The sequence below is a fragment of the Podarcis bocagei genome (assembly GCF_964188305.1).
Source record: "Podarcis bocagei genome assembly, chromosome: 10".
In the NCBI taxonomy this organism is placed as follows: domain Eukaryota; kingdom Metazoa; phylum Chordata; class Lepidosauria; order Squamata; family Lacertidae; genus Podarcis; species Podarcis bocagei.
In genome coordinates, this window is record NC_138135.1 from 33667044 (window position 1) to 33679718 (window position 12675).

Sequence of the window (12675 nt, forward strand, 5' to 3'; positions counted from 1 at the left end):
TGACAGAAGAACTTCAGATTGAAAAAGGAACACGTCAGGGGTGCCCCCTGTCCCCTTTATTGTTTATTTCAGTCCTGGAGGTTTTGCTGAACATGATAAGGAAGGACCGGCAGGTACAAGGAATATGGGTCGGAGTGAAACAATATAAACTGAAAGCATTTGCAGATGACTTGGTTCTAACATTACAGGAGCCAGAATCTAGTACAAAAAGAGTTTTAGAACTGATACAGAAATTTGGTCGGGTGGCGGGTTTCAAGTTGAACAAACAAAAAACTAAGGTGTTAGGGAAAAATTTGACAGCTACTGAAACAGAAGAGTTTCAGAAGGAAACAGAACTAAACATTGTTAAGAAAGTGAAATACCTGGGGGTTACCGTATTTTTTGCACCATAACACTCACTTTTTTCTTCCTAAAAAGTAAGGGAAAATGTCTGTGCGTGTTATGGAGGGAATGCCTACGGGTGGCATGCCTACGGATTTTCCTCCTCTAAAAACTACGTGCGTGTTATGGTCGAGTGCGTGTTATAGAGCGAAAAATACGGTAATCTCTCTTCCAAGAACCTGAACCTATTTAAAGATAATTATGAGAAATGCTGGTTAGAAGTTAAAAAAGATTTAGAAATTTGGTCAAGACTGAAGTTATCCTTGTTAGGCCGAATTGCAGCTATAAAAATGAACGTTTTGCCAAAGATGTTGTTTTTGTTTCAGGCCTTACAGATTGTGGACAGAGTGGAATGTTTTGGAAAGTGGCAGAAGGATATCTCTAAATTTGTCTGGCAGGGCAAAAAGCCCCGAATAAAGTTTAAAATACTAACTGATGCAAAGGAGAGAGGGGGATTTGCCCTGCCGGACTTAAGGATATATTACGAAGCTGCAGCCTTCTGCTGGTTGAGAGATTGGATTTTGTTGGAAAACACTGATGTCCTGGATCTGGAAGGCTTTAATAACTCGTTAGGTTGGCATGCGTATTTGTGGTATGACAAGGCAAAAACACATGGAATGTTTAAAAACCATATTGTCAGGAGAGCAATATTTATGGTCTGGAAAAAATACAAAGACTTATTAGAAAGCAAAACTCCGAGGTGGGTATCACCAATAGAGGCCAAGGCTCGGAAAAAACCCAATATGGAGGCCGGATGGCCGAAATATTGGGAAATAATAGAGAACATTGGAGACAACTGGAGGTTGCAGAGCTTTGAAAGGTTAAAGGGTAAGGTGCAAGATTGGTTTCACTATGCCCAAATTAATGAGGTTTTTAAGCTAGACAAAAAAACAGGATTCCAGGTGGAAAAATCGAAACTTGAGACAGAATTGTTAGAACCAAAGACCAAGCTATTATCGAGAATGTATAACTTGCTGCTTAAATGGAACACACAGGACGAGACAGTTAAATCAGCCATGATAAAATGGGCTCAGGACATTGGTTATAACATCATGTCTGAGGACTGGGAAAGGTTATGGACCACCGGTATGAAGTTTACGGCATGTAATGCCTTGAAAGAAAACATTATGAAAATGGTATACAGGTGGTACATGACCCCAGTCAAGCTTGCTAAGATTTACCATTTGTCCGATAATAAATGCTGGAAATGTAAGGAGGCTGAAGGGACATTCTTTCACCTCTGGTGGACTTGCCCAAGAGTGAAGGCCTTCTGGGAAATGATATACAACGAGTTAAAAAAGGTGTTTAAATACACTTTCCCTAAGAAACCGGAGGCATTCCTCCTGGGCATTGTCGGCCAGAAGGTGTCAAAGAAGGATAGAACTCTTTTCATGTACGCTACTACTGCAGCAAGGATTCTTATCGCTAAGCATTGGAAGACTCAAGATTTGCCCACACTGGAGGACTGGCAGACGCAACTGATGAACTACATGGAATTAGCCGAGATGACTGCAAGGATCCGAGATCTGGGAGAAGAAGCTATGGAGGAGGATTGGAAAAAATTTAAGGACTATTTGCAAAAGTATTATAAGTTATATGAATCTTAAGACGCCGTATGATTTGGAATGTTAGCCCCAGCAACAAAAGTGGTTTATATAAGAAATTGGATAAATTTTTATGAAAGAATTAAGGTTTAAATGGGTAAAAATGACAATATGCTATATTTTAAGAGTAAATGGAAAACAAGAGATTTAAACTTAAACTGCAATTGAAAGTAAAAAAGAAACACATGAAACAAGGTTATAATTTGCTGATAAATTTTATTGTTAAGAATGCATTATGCGGGAGATGTGGGGAAGTCCGACAGAATTCTGAAATAAGTTGATGAAATGGTTGAGATTCTCTGTCTTTTTTCTTTCTTTCTATTGTTCATGTTCTTTCTTTTCTATCTGTAATTTGGAAAAAACGCAATAAAAATTATTATAAAAAAAAAAGAGAATTCATATTGATTTGCTCACACAGAACTTACATGGGTTAGACTAATTCCAGTCTTCATTGAGCATTTATTCTGACTTTTTAATGCAACAATGAGGATTCATCCTGAGTTGCGTGTGTGATGTTTGCGCATCTTTCTGTTAACCATTCATTTGCATTTTTAAAAGCAGATTTGTTGCTCTAGGGCAACAGAGTGCTTTAATCCACTTTGATTGCACAAACCAACAGTTCAAGTATATGCTCGAATCCCTTCCACAAAATTGCCACAGTCTGGAGGCACCCTTAGAGTATAAGTTCCTTATTTAACTGTACTAGGGTTGTATAAACACCTTGCATTGAAAGCACATTGCTTCCCTCAGAGATTTGTCAGATTGATTGGTACTATTTTCATGCTGGGCCATTCCATTTTTGCTGCAGTTTGTCCTCATCTAATTTGTAGTGGGTGTAGCTTTTGTTTTCTGTGTGTGCAGACATGGCATATCTTTCAGGTAACTAGCATGGAGAAAATTGTTTTAATGCTCCCACGTTTATTCTTTTTGCATAAACTTCTGCCAATCACTGTCGTCTTCTTTATCTCTTAATGGCTTTGCAGCAGTATCATGTGTCCTTTGGGGCATGATGGCAGACTCTTTGGATTGATGATCACTTGCGGCAATTCCCACCCTAGGCAGGGCTTTTCACGGCTGGCAGCTAAAATCTGCTGCTGTTCCCGTTCACTTTAATAATGCAAGATCACTTCCCTAGTGCAGATGGCAGTTGCACAGGACCTAAACAGTGACGATAATATATTACATCCACACTGTGAACGCAACTTGTTTTCTCAGTATAGCAGAATGGTTTTCAGCTGGTCTTGTTTGGAGAGAACCATTTCTAGCACAACCTCACAACAGTTCTAGGGCAGCCAAAATATACGTACAAAACGGTTTTTATCTACATGGGAATAAGGACAGACGAATCTGTCAATTTTTGTTCTCTCAGTTTTGCATTTTTCCAAACTGATTTTCAGTTCTCCACACCTGTGCAGCAATTTGTGAGCTTTCTTTTAAGGACCCATATAAAATTTCACCAGCATTTTAGTGTGGATTTCTCCTATTGGACAGTGTCTGTGACATAAATTACTTACCAATGACACCGTCTTCTCCGTATTAATTCTTGTGAGAGTTCTTCACTCTCCTGTTACATATGCAGAATGACTCCCACCACAAACAAGGTTTCTCCCCCTTTCCAGTACATGCTGGATTTGTTCTAAAATGAGTAAAACATTAAAAAAACCAGGGCTTTGTTTTTAAAATAATCTGGAAAATCCTTAGACTGTGAACCTCGACCCACTTACCTGAAATTTAGCCCCATTGAATTTAATGGGACTTACTTACTCAGAGTAGACATCCATAGGATTTGACCGTTCCATTTCTCTAGCTAAGCTTCATTACCCATCTGGAAGTTCTCTTTGGCATCTCAGGCAGCAAATATACACGCAAGGCTGCAAAATTACTTCTCTGAAAAATGCTGTTGTGCCTGTACTAATTTCTGATATTTAATGACTTGATAATAGTGATCGAACATTAATAATTTGTGTATACATTGCTAAATGAGTTCTTCAGAGAATTATTGTAATTATCCTAGTCTACTTCTCTGATACTGTAATTATTATTCTTGTATTCCAGCTACCAATATTATTAATCTAAATACTAATGCCACCCCCACACAGAAAGACACGCATGTCGAATCCTTTTGGGACACTGTTTCAATAAGCTCTTAACACTGCACTCCTGGTTTGTTTCCCCCCAAAAGTTTAGAGTGCAGGAAAAAATGATACTGTTTTGGAATCTGATCAAGATCATCATGTGCAATAGCCTAATAAATCTGACAGCTTAAAAAAAATAATTTAAAGCACTTTTTAATTGAGTGGGAGAGGTTAAAAATTAGTTGGACTGATTGTTTTGCTTTTCCTCTGTACTTCATATAAATTATGAATATTCCATGCAACAAACCTGCAAGATATGCCACTATTATTATACCTTTATTGTAGATCACAAGGGTAGGACTGAGGATTAAATACAGTGGCTTGACCTGAACACTCAGGGAAGCAGGAACCTTCCCAGCTCAATATTCATTCTCTTCAACATGACACTGCTCTAGTTTTTTTATTGCTGCCCTATTAATTAAAACCATCCTCATGATGGACAGAATGGATGAATGTCACTGTGATGGCAGTACTTTTGTTCATACATATATATGCACCATTCCTTCCCCAGTAGCAGGAAAGAAAAGAACAGGCACTCAAGGAAGGATTCCCTATAAACTCTCCTCAATAAATCACAAATATCACTCTCCAGTGCTTGAGGGGAGGGAGGATGTGTCCTGCGTCATATTTTCATGAAGTTTGGGTCTCCCATTGGTCATAAAAATCATAAATTCTTGCCGTCTTCCTTGCTTTCCAGAAATCTCCGATTTCCTTCAACAAAATCATTTCTTGGTCTTTCCTCTCATAAAGTGCTAACTACAGCCTCTCTCTCTCTCTCTGTCTGTCTGTCTGTCTTTCCGTCTTTTTAATTCCAGCCAGTGACCAACAACAACCCTTGGATGCTCCTTTACTTCATTTCTTTCTTGCTCATCGTCAGCTTCTTCGTCCTCAACATGTTTGTAGGGGTGGTGGTGGAGAACTTCCACAAATGTCGGCAACACCAAGAGGCAGAAGAGGCCCGGCGGCGGGAAGAGAAGCGCCTGAGGCGCCTGGAGAAGAAGCGTAGGAGTAAGGAACAACCTAAGTGTTTTGTTGGTTCGTAGGCTGAAGTTTTCTGAGAAAAAACTTAACGTTTTTTATTAAAAAAAACAACAACGAATACAACATCGCTAACCCAGGTGACTGCATTTTACCTCCACAGTCAGAGGCAATAATGCTTCTGAATACCAGTTGCTGGAAACCATGGGAAAAGGGAGAGAGAGCTGTTGCTCTTGGGCTTCTCACAGGCCGCTGTGAGAACAGGGTGCCAGACTAAAAAAGCCATTGGCCTGACCCAGCAGGTGCTTATGTTCTTAATGTGTATGTGGGTGGCAAAACTGTGAGAGCTGTTTGCCGCTTGGTCAAATGTCACTGAGCATCTGCCCCAAAAACCCCTGTTAACATCACCTGTTCTTTGGGTAGATGGGGCCCATGGCTATCTCTATCTCTTTCAGTCATCATATTCTAAGACAGCCTTGGAACCAAGAGAATCCCGTTTCAATGTGCCTCTTATTTGTGCGTGTAGTTTTGTGTGTACATGATTTAATGAGAAAAACACACATACCCCAAATGCACCTGGATGTGAATTAGTCCAGCCTTTCCTCTCCCCTCTACTGCTCCTTAAACCCCTTTGAATGCATCTCTGTCCCAGAACCATGGAAGTCCCTGTAACTTCTCCTTACTTCAGATTTTCCTTTTCTGGAGATGCTTGCTTCCTCTGCTCATTTGAAAACTCAATTTGTTGGAGCATGAAATGCTGGTTTAGCATCATTTCTACAAACACAGGATTAACAGATTCTTTCTGTCCCTCTCCCCTCCCCTCCCCTCCCCTCTCCTCCCCTCTTCCCTTTCACTTACTCACTTGCATTTCTGTTTTCTTCCCCGTCTTCTGGTTCCCTTTTATTACATTCTTTTTTCCTTTCCTTTCACCTTGCTCCCCTTTCTCTGTTTCCATTCTTTCCTTTCCTTGCCTCTTCTCTGTTCTTCCTCTCCCCTCCCTCCATCCCTGGGTTGCTCCCCTTGCCACTCCCATGGCAGAAGCACAGCGCTTGCCGTATTATGCCACCTACTGCTCTGTCCGCCTCCTCATCCATTCGGTCTGCACCAGCCACTACTTGGACATCTTCATCACTTTCATAATTTGCCTCAACGTTGTCACTATGTCCCTGGAGCACTACAACCAGCCAATGGTGAGTGAGTTCAAAGGACTAAATCCCACCTTTATGCCTTCCTCCTCCTTCCTTGTTCTCCTCCCCTTTTCACAAAGAGCTTCTTTTTACATAAAGTAGAAAATAGATGTCTAGCAATTAGGAGTAAAACGTGGCAGGCATTAGAAGATGAGTTGGGAACAGGCTACAGAGAGAACCACAGTGGTACCTTGGGTTAGAGGCGCTTCAGGTTACAGACTCTGCTAACCTAGAAATAGTACCTCAGGTTAAGAACTTTGCTTCAGGATGAGAACAGAAATTGCATGGCAGCAGCGGGAGGCCCCGTTAGCGAAAGTGGTACCTCAGGTTAAGAACAGTTTCAGGTTAAGAACGGACCTCCGGAACGAATTAAGTTCTTAAACAGAGGTACCACTGCACTCACAAAGCAAAGAACAGCAGGTCTCCTTTATTACAAAACTTGCTTTATTAGGGCGTGTGTCTGGTCACTATATAGTTTCACTAGAACCACGTGCTATATGATCATCCACCTTGCCAGTTGAAAAGTTCCGTGATGAATATCACTGTGCAAAATTGTCCATAAATTGAGCCAGAAGTAACAGGATAATTACAGCAAATAGGTACAAACTAATGGCGGGGGGCTCATGTCTGATGTTATAGGTTTGTGGGGTGCAGATTCCCCTAAATTCCTGCATGCTAGATACTCCCCATAATTTCTGGAGTCAGTAAAAGTTTGAATTAATCAATCTTCGATTAAACTTCGCCAAACATAGAAAACCCCTGAATTTACTTATGCTAACAAGCCAAGCCAGCTTTGCAGAGTTAGCTGGATGGGCCCTTAGCAGAGGTCCTTTTATGGGTGCTAGTGGGCACCACAGTCTCTGTAGTGTCTCAAAAGGGAACACAGACCCTGTTAAGCATATCTGCAACCCCAGGACTTTTGCACTACTCATGGAGATTGGGGTGGCATGCAACCCTTATTTTTTCCTCTTTCAAAGTGCGGTTTGCCAGATGAGATGTATATTTCTTAATCCAACCTGTTTGCTACTCCTTGTTTCCCATTGCGCTTCATGTGTAAAGGAGTTTGTCATCTGGTGGGGTGGGGGATGGCATGATCCTGGAGAGAGAATCCTTCCTGTCCATTTCTCCTAAACTAGAATGATGATGTTACCAAAACACATGCAATATTAGTGTGGCTTAGTTGAAGAAATGAATTCTTGGCTCTCAGAATCAAATATATATGATATAAGATTAAAAGGTCTTTTCCCTCTGGGTAAGTACATCCTGCTCAGTTCTGTATTCATGCATGCCAGGAAACCTCTGCCTCCAGAGCCTGCTGTCTTCAAGAGGCAGGGTCTTTAATTTCTAAGATCTGAAGTGGCCAGAACTGCAGTCATTAACTCACCTTCTCTTTCTGTTAGACTTCAAGAACAATTTTTGTCAGGATTCCTATGGTTTATACCTTGTATCTCCTCCTGCATCCCAGTTTTTTTTTGGGTTTTGCTTCTAAGCTCATCATCCTATCTCCTCCCTCCTTGTTACACCCGTCAAATCTTCAAGTAGGAGACATCTCTCTTCGCCTCCTTGTATGTCACTTTCCCCACCTGTTAATTATGCTGGCATAATGGAATGCCTATAAAATGCTTTAAGGTGGCTCAAGCATATGGAACTCCAGATATGCCAGACATAATTATCCGAACCCTTTCTAGTGAGTTGCAGGAGCTTCATACAATTTTGAAAAAGTCTGCTAACTTCTTCAGAAAACTTAGTTTCCCGCTTCCTCAAAAAAGATGAAGAGCTGTAGCCCATAGATTGTTCTCTTTGGAGACCCCTCATTTATTTACTGATCAGTTAATTTGTGAAAGCTGTCCCACTGTACTGATGCCAGAAGTGGCGTGTAATGATGTTTGGATCCCTTTCATACCACCCACCTTCCAACGATACAATCGTTCAGATGAACAGAGATTGTTCAGAGCAGAAGCATAGCTTGATAGCCCTGTGGCACAGAATGCAACATGACTCATTTCCATGGAATGCAGTATGACTCATAAGCCTGCATCTAATACCAAGTCCTGTCCTGGTTTAAACTCTACTACAACATATTTGTGATGAGATTAATACTTCAGAAACAAGGGCGCAGTCTTACCACAGCATCCCTTAGAGCAAGCCCTTAGAGCTACAGCCACTGCCCTGGCCAACCTGTTTCTTCTCTCAAGTGCCTCTGAGCCCCCTTCTCCAGTGTTGTTTTCAGTACTACTGTTTTCCCCCTGAAATAATAATCATCATCACCATCATTAATACTTCTAACCCAGCTTTCACCCTGCAGGATCACAGAGCAGTAGACAACAATGAAATAAGCATATCACAAATACATCGAACCAATAAGCAAAAGCATTAAACCAAGTACATGTATAGCAAATCAACTCTCTTAACAGCTCATCCACACCATACATTTAAAGCACATTCAGGGAACTGTAGTTTGTTAAGTGTGCTAGGAAATGTAGCATGGTGAGGTGTAAATTAGTGTCCCCAGGATTCTTTGGGGGAATCTGATGGGAAAACGCCTGGGAAGGCCGCCACCTTCCCAAGACGTGTCTCTCTGGTGGTCACCCTCTGGCTGTAAATCTTCCTCAGTCCACAGAGACCGGTGATAAGTGACCCCTCCTTCCTGAGAGGAGCACACTCATCTTTTGGCATCTCATAACAGAAGAAAGAGTCAATTAGTAGCTCTAAAACTACTTTATTTACAGTCTATATACAAAGAATCCATCAGCACATCTGTGCTCTCTCAGCATCAGTACAGAACAGCCTAACACAGAGAAGTGAAACTAACTTCCAACAGTACTGAGGCTTCCAGTTTCACGCTCTCAGACACTCACTTGATATAAACAACATAGTGCTACTTGCTAGACAGCTTGGTGGATAAAAATCCTAACAGAATCCAGGTGCATTAAGTGAGCTTTAACACTCTTCTCCTGAATGCCTGCCCAAAAGAGAGATGTTGGCAAAAAGTCGTCCATTAAGAGGACCACAGCATTTTCACAGGGAGGGAACTTTATAACCAAGAAGGCCACCACAGACCCTTTCCTAGGTCACCACATCAGGAGCCATGGTAGTTGCTAGGGCTTCCTCTTCAGATCTGGGGAGATATTGTACAGACCATTTGTTTTGCAGCCCCTTCAAAAGACATGTCCTCAAAGATTCCCCTCTCACACAAAAGAAGGGGGGGTTCACATAGCAGCAATGTAGGTAAGAGGCATTTACATGGCTGTGCAAAATTTGGCATTTGTTGCTTGGGGTTTTTTAAGCCATGGAAAGCTGCTACAGAAACAATAAAAGACCAGCCAGTCATCATGGAAGAATGAATCATGTATGAACTGTAAACAAGGTTGAAACATGCAAATCTTCTCAGCAAGGAACAAAACAGAAAGGAACTAAATGTTAAGATACTTGAGGTATACTGCTGCAGACATAGTCTTTTGATAGCTCAGTATTCAAGAATCCTAGAAATATGTAGATATATTTGTAAAGAGTAGCAGAGGTGGGTTTTTCTCCTACAAGGAACACTGCTTTCTCCTGCCTTCACTAGACCTCACATATGTTCAGCTCCCAAATTAAATTTTGGCTGTGTTTTCCTTGTCACCCCATGAACCAGGTGGGATGTCCACTTTGCCTGCACACACACAATACACTTAAAACACATGACTCCTCCCCCCCCCCTCTGAATCCTGGAAACCATAGTTTACCCCTCACAGAGCTGCAATTCTCAGCATCCTTAACAAACTCCAGTTCTCAGGAATCTTTGGGGTGGGGAACATGTTTTAAATGCATGTTATGTTATTGGATGCTTCCTATTTGTTTATTTGTTGCATTTATATACCGCCTTTCTGCCAAGGCACCCAAGACGGTTTACGTTTTTGAAATATTAAAGCAATCAAATTATATAAATGTAAAATCAGCACTGCAGTGGAGGAGACAGTCAGGCTCGGCAAGCCCTAAAGTTATAATTATAATTATTATGGTTCCCCAGCCAGATGTTGTCTTTCCCTGCCTCCATCACTCTCTTTTTCTTTCTTAGAGGGCAGACGGTGTCCGTTGAGCCCTTTTTATGGGGTAGTTTTCTACCCCAAATGTGATCTCCAGTGTATCTTGGGCTAGTCATTTGTTCAGCATTTTGTTTAAAGTGGGAGAGGTTACTTTTGAAAAATTGCTCTGAGGAAAGGGGAGTTATCACTGACACAAGGACTAGTCAGATAGTGCTTGTACGCATTAGCATTTGCTACAAACTGGTGGGTTTGCAGCAAACAGCTTTCCTGAACTCAGTCTAGGAGAGGAGATTGCGCATGTGCTCAAAACCAGTAAGTGTGCTTCCACACCTTCCTCCTTTTGATTCTCACAGACCAGTCAGGGAACTTGATGACATTAATGTTCCCTTTTCTTTCAATTCCTAGTCTCTGGAGACTGCCCTCAAGTACTGCAACTACATGTTCACCACTGTGTTTGTCCTGGAGGCGGTTTTGAAGCTTGTAGCCTTTGGGCTGAGACGCTTCTTCAAAGACAGGTGAGCCGGAAAGAACGTGAGTCATACCCTGTGGCACACAGAAGATCAGAGGTGACACATTCTGTGTTTGGAATACCATTCACTACCTGAACTACTGTATTTGAATTAGCATGAATTTGGGGAGAGGGGACTCTGACCACGGACATTTTTACAAAGTAATGCTTAGGGCACCCTTCCTCACTCGGTACCCTCTGGGAGTTTTAGTTTCTGTCTCCCATCATCTATGACCATTGGTCATGTTGGTTGGGGCTGATGGGAGCAGTAGTCTAAAACAGCTGGAGGGTGCCAGGTTGGAGTAAGTTGGCTTAGAAGGAAGCCTCTTTCCTTAGAAGGAAATACAGATAACATGGATATCAAGGCATTCCTTCACTCAGTGGAACTCTCCAGTCATTTCCCACCAGCTTGGCCACCACTTTGCCTTTATAAAGTGTTTGTCTTCTATTTATCTCTTAGCTCCTTCCCTAGTCACCATTGCTCAGGGACACACTTACCATGTCCCAAATTCAGTCCAGTTAAAGAATCTAAGATATTGGGGTGGGGAATGCTGCTGCCAATCAAAGTGAACAATATTGAATCAGTATAAAGCATTTTGATGTATCATATTTAAAAAATGTGCCTCCCCACCTGCCAAATAATAATCAAATGCCATGCAAATATAAATTCTCATCCAAGCAAACAGAACAGCCAAAATAAAGGATGTCCGTTTGCTTAATTGGCATGCTCATTTATTTAATTAGCAAACACAGATTTGCATGTTTTGTTCCATTTTTTTAAAAAATGGAACCTTTGATAAGTACAGCATTACAAATAACTTGTTGATAAGCTGTGCCTATTTTGAAAGTGTGTCATTTATGGAATAAATTGATTCCCATCTTTTAAAGGTGGAACCAACTGGACCTGGCCATTGTTCTGCTCTCAGTCATGGGCATCACACTTGAGGAGATTGAAATAAATGCTGCCCTTCCCATCAACCCCACCATCATCCGTATCATGAGAGTGCTGCGAATTGCCCGAGGTGAGCTACAGAGGGAGCTACAGAGCACAGACTGACCAATAGGCGTGTTTCAAGAAGGATGAGGAAGGGCTGTGGCTCAGTGGTAGAGCATACGCTTTGCATGCCGAAGGCCCCAGTTTCTATCCTTGGCACCCCCCAACAAGGTTGAGAAGGACTCCTTGCCTGAAACCCTGGAGAACCATGTCCAGTCAGTAGACAGTATTGAGCTAGATGTACCGATGGTCTTCCTATATTCCTATGTTTCTAATGTATTAGTAGGAGACTAGACTGGGGAAGACTAAGCAACTTGGAGTCTCTGTGCTAAATCATATGTTGGGCCTCACATGCCCCTGATGCTTGTGAAATTTGTCATCTTCTGTGTGTGTGCAAGAGCCACACAGATGCAGTCATTCTGGCATCTTTCTCCTACCATGCTTATCCAATGTGACTCTTCAGCATGCGTAGCAGGGCTCTACTTAACACCATGCAAGTTTCCAGTGCTCTGAATTTTCCACAGAACTATGAACTTGAGCAGAGCTGCTTTCTCACGTGGTGACAACTGAGTAACACTCAACTAATTGGGACTTTGCCAGACATACTGCCAGACATTCACATGCACCTGTGCAAGTGATGCTGCCAGAGTTCAGAACTGGAGATGTTTAGAGCACGAACTTCCCCAGTTAGCCATGTATGGGCTAATTACGAGTTAAGCCAAACATCTCCAGAACCCAGGCCCCTATAGTAATTAGTGTGGGGACCTATTCCCTCTGACATTTACCTGGTGACACCCAAATCAATGAGAAGTACGGCTGGGCTGCTGCAACCTTTGTTAGGCTGCACAGGACCACTAAGAATG

The 12675-nt window shown here is 41.9% G+C and overlaps 1 protein-coding gene across 6 annotated transcripts in view; it reads left to right on the top strand.

The window, feature by feature from the left end:
* CACNA1I (calcium voltage-gated channel subunit alpha1 I) overlaps positions 1 to 12675 on the top strand; it is a 396955-nt gene that overhangs the window by 358763 nt on the left and 25517 nt on the right. For all 6 annotated transcript variants that reach the window (XM_081210856.1, XM_081210855.1, XM_081210857.1 and 3 more), the window contains 4 exons: positions 4936 to 5128; positions 6137 to 6288; positions 10716 to 10825; positions 11707 to 11840. In XM_081210856.1, coding sequence (XP_081066982.1) covers positions 4936 to 5128; positions 6137 to 6288; positions 10716 to 10825; positions 11707 to 11840 — 589 coding nt within the window. The remainder of the gene's footprint in view (positions 1 to 4935; positions 5129 to 6136; positions 6289 to 10715; positions 10826 to 11706; positions 11841 to 12675) is intronic.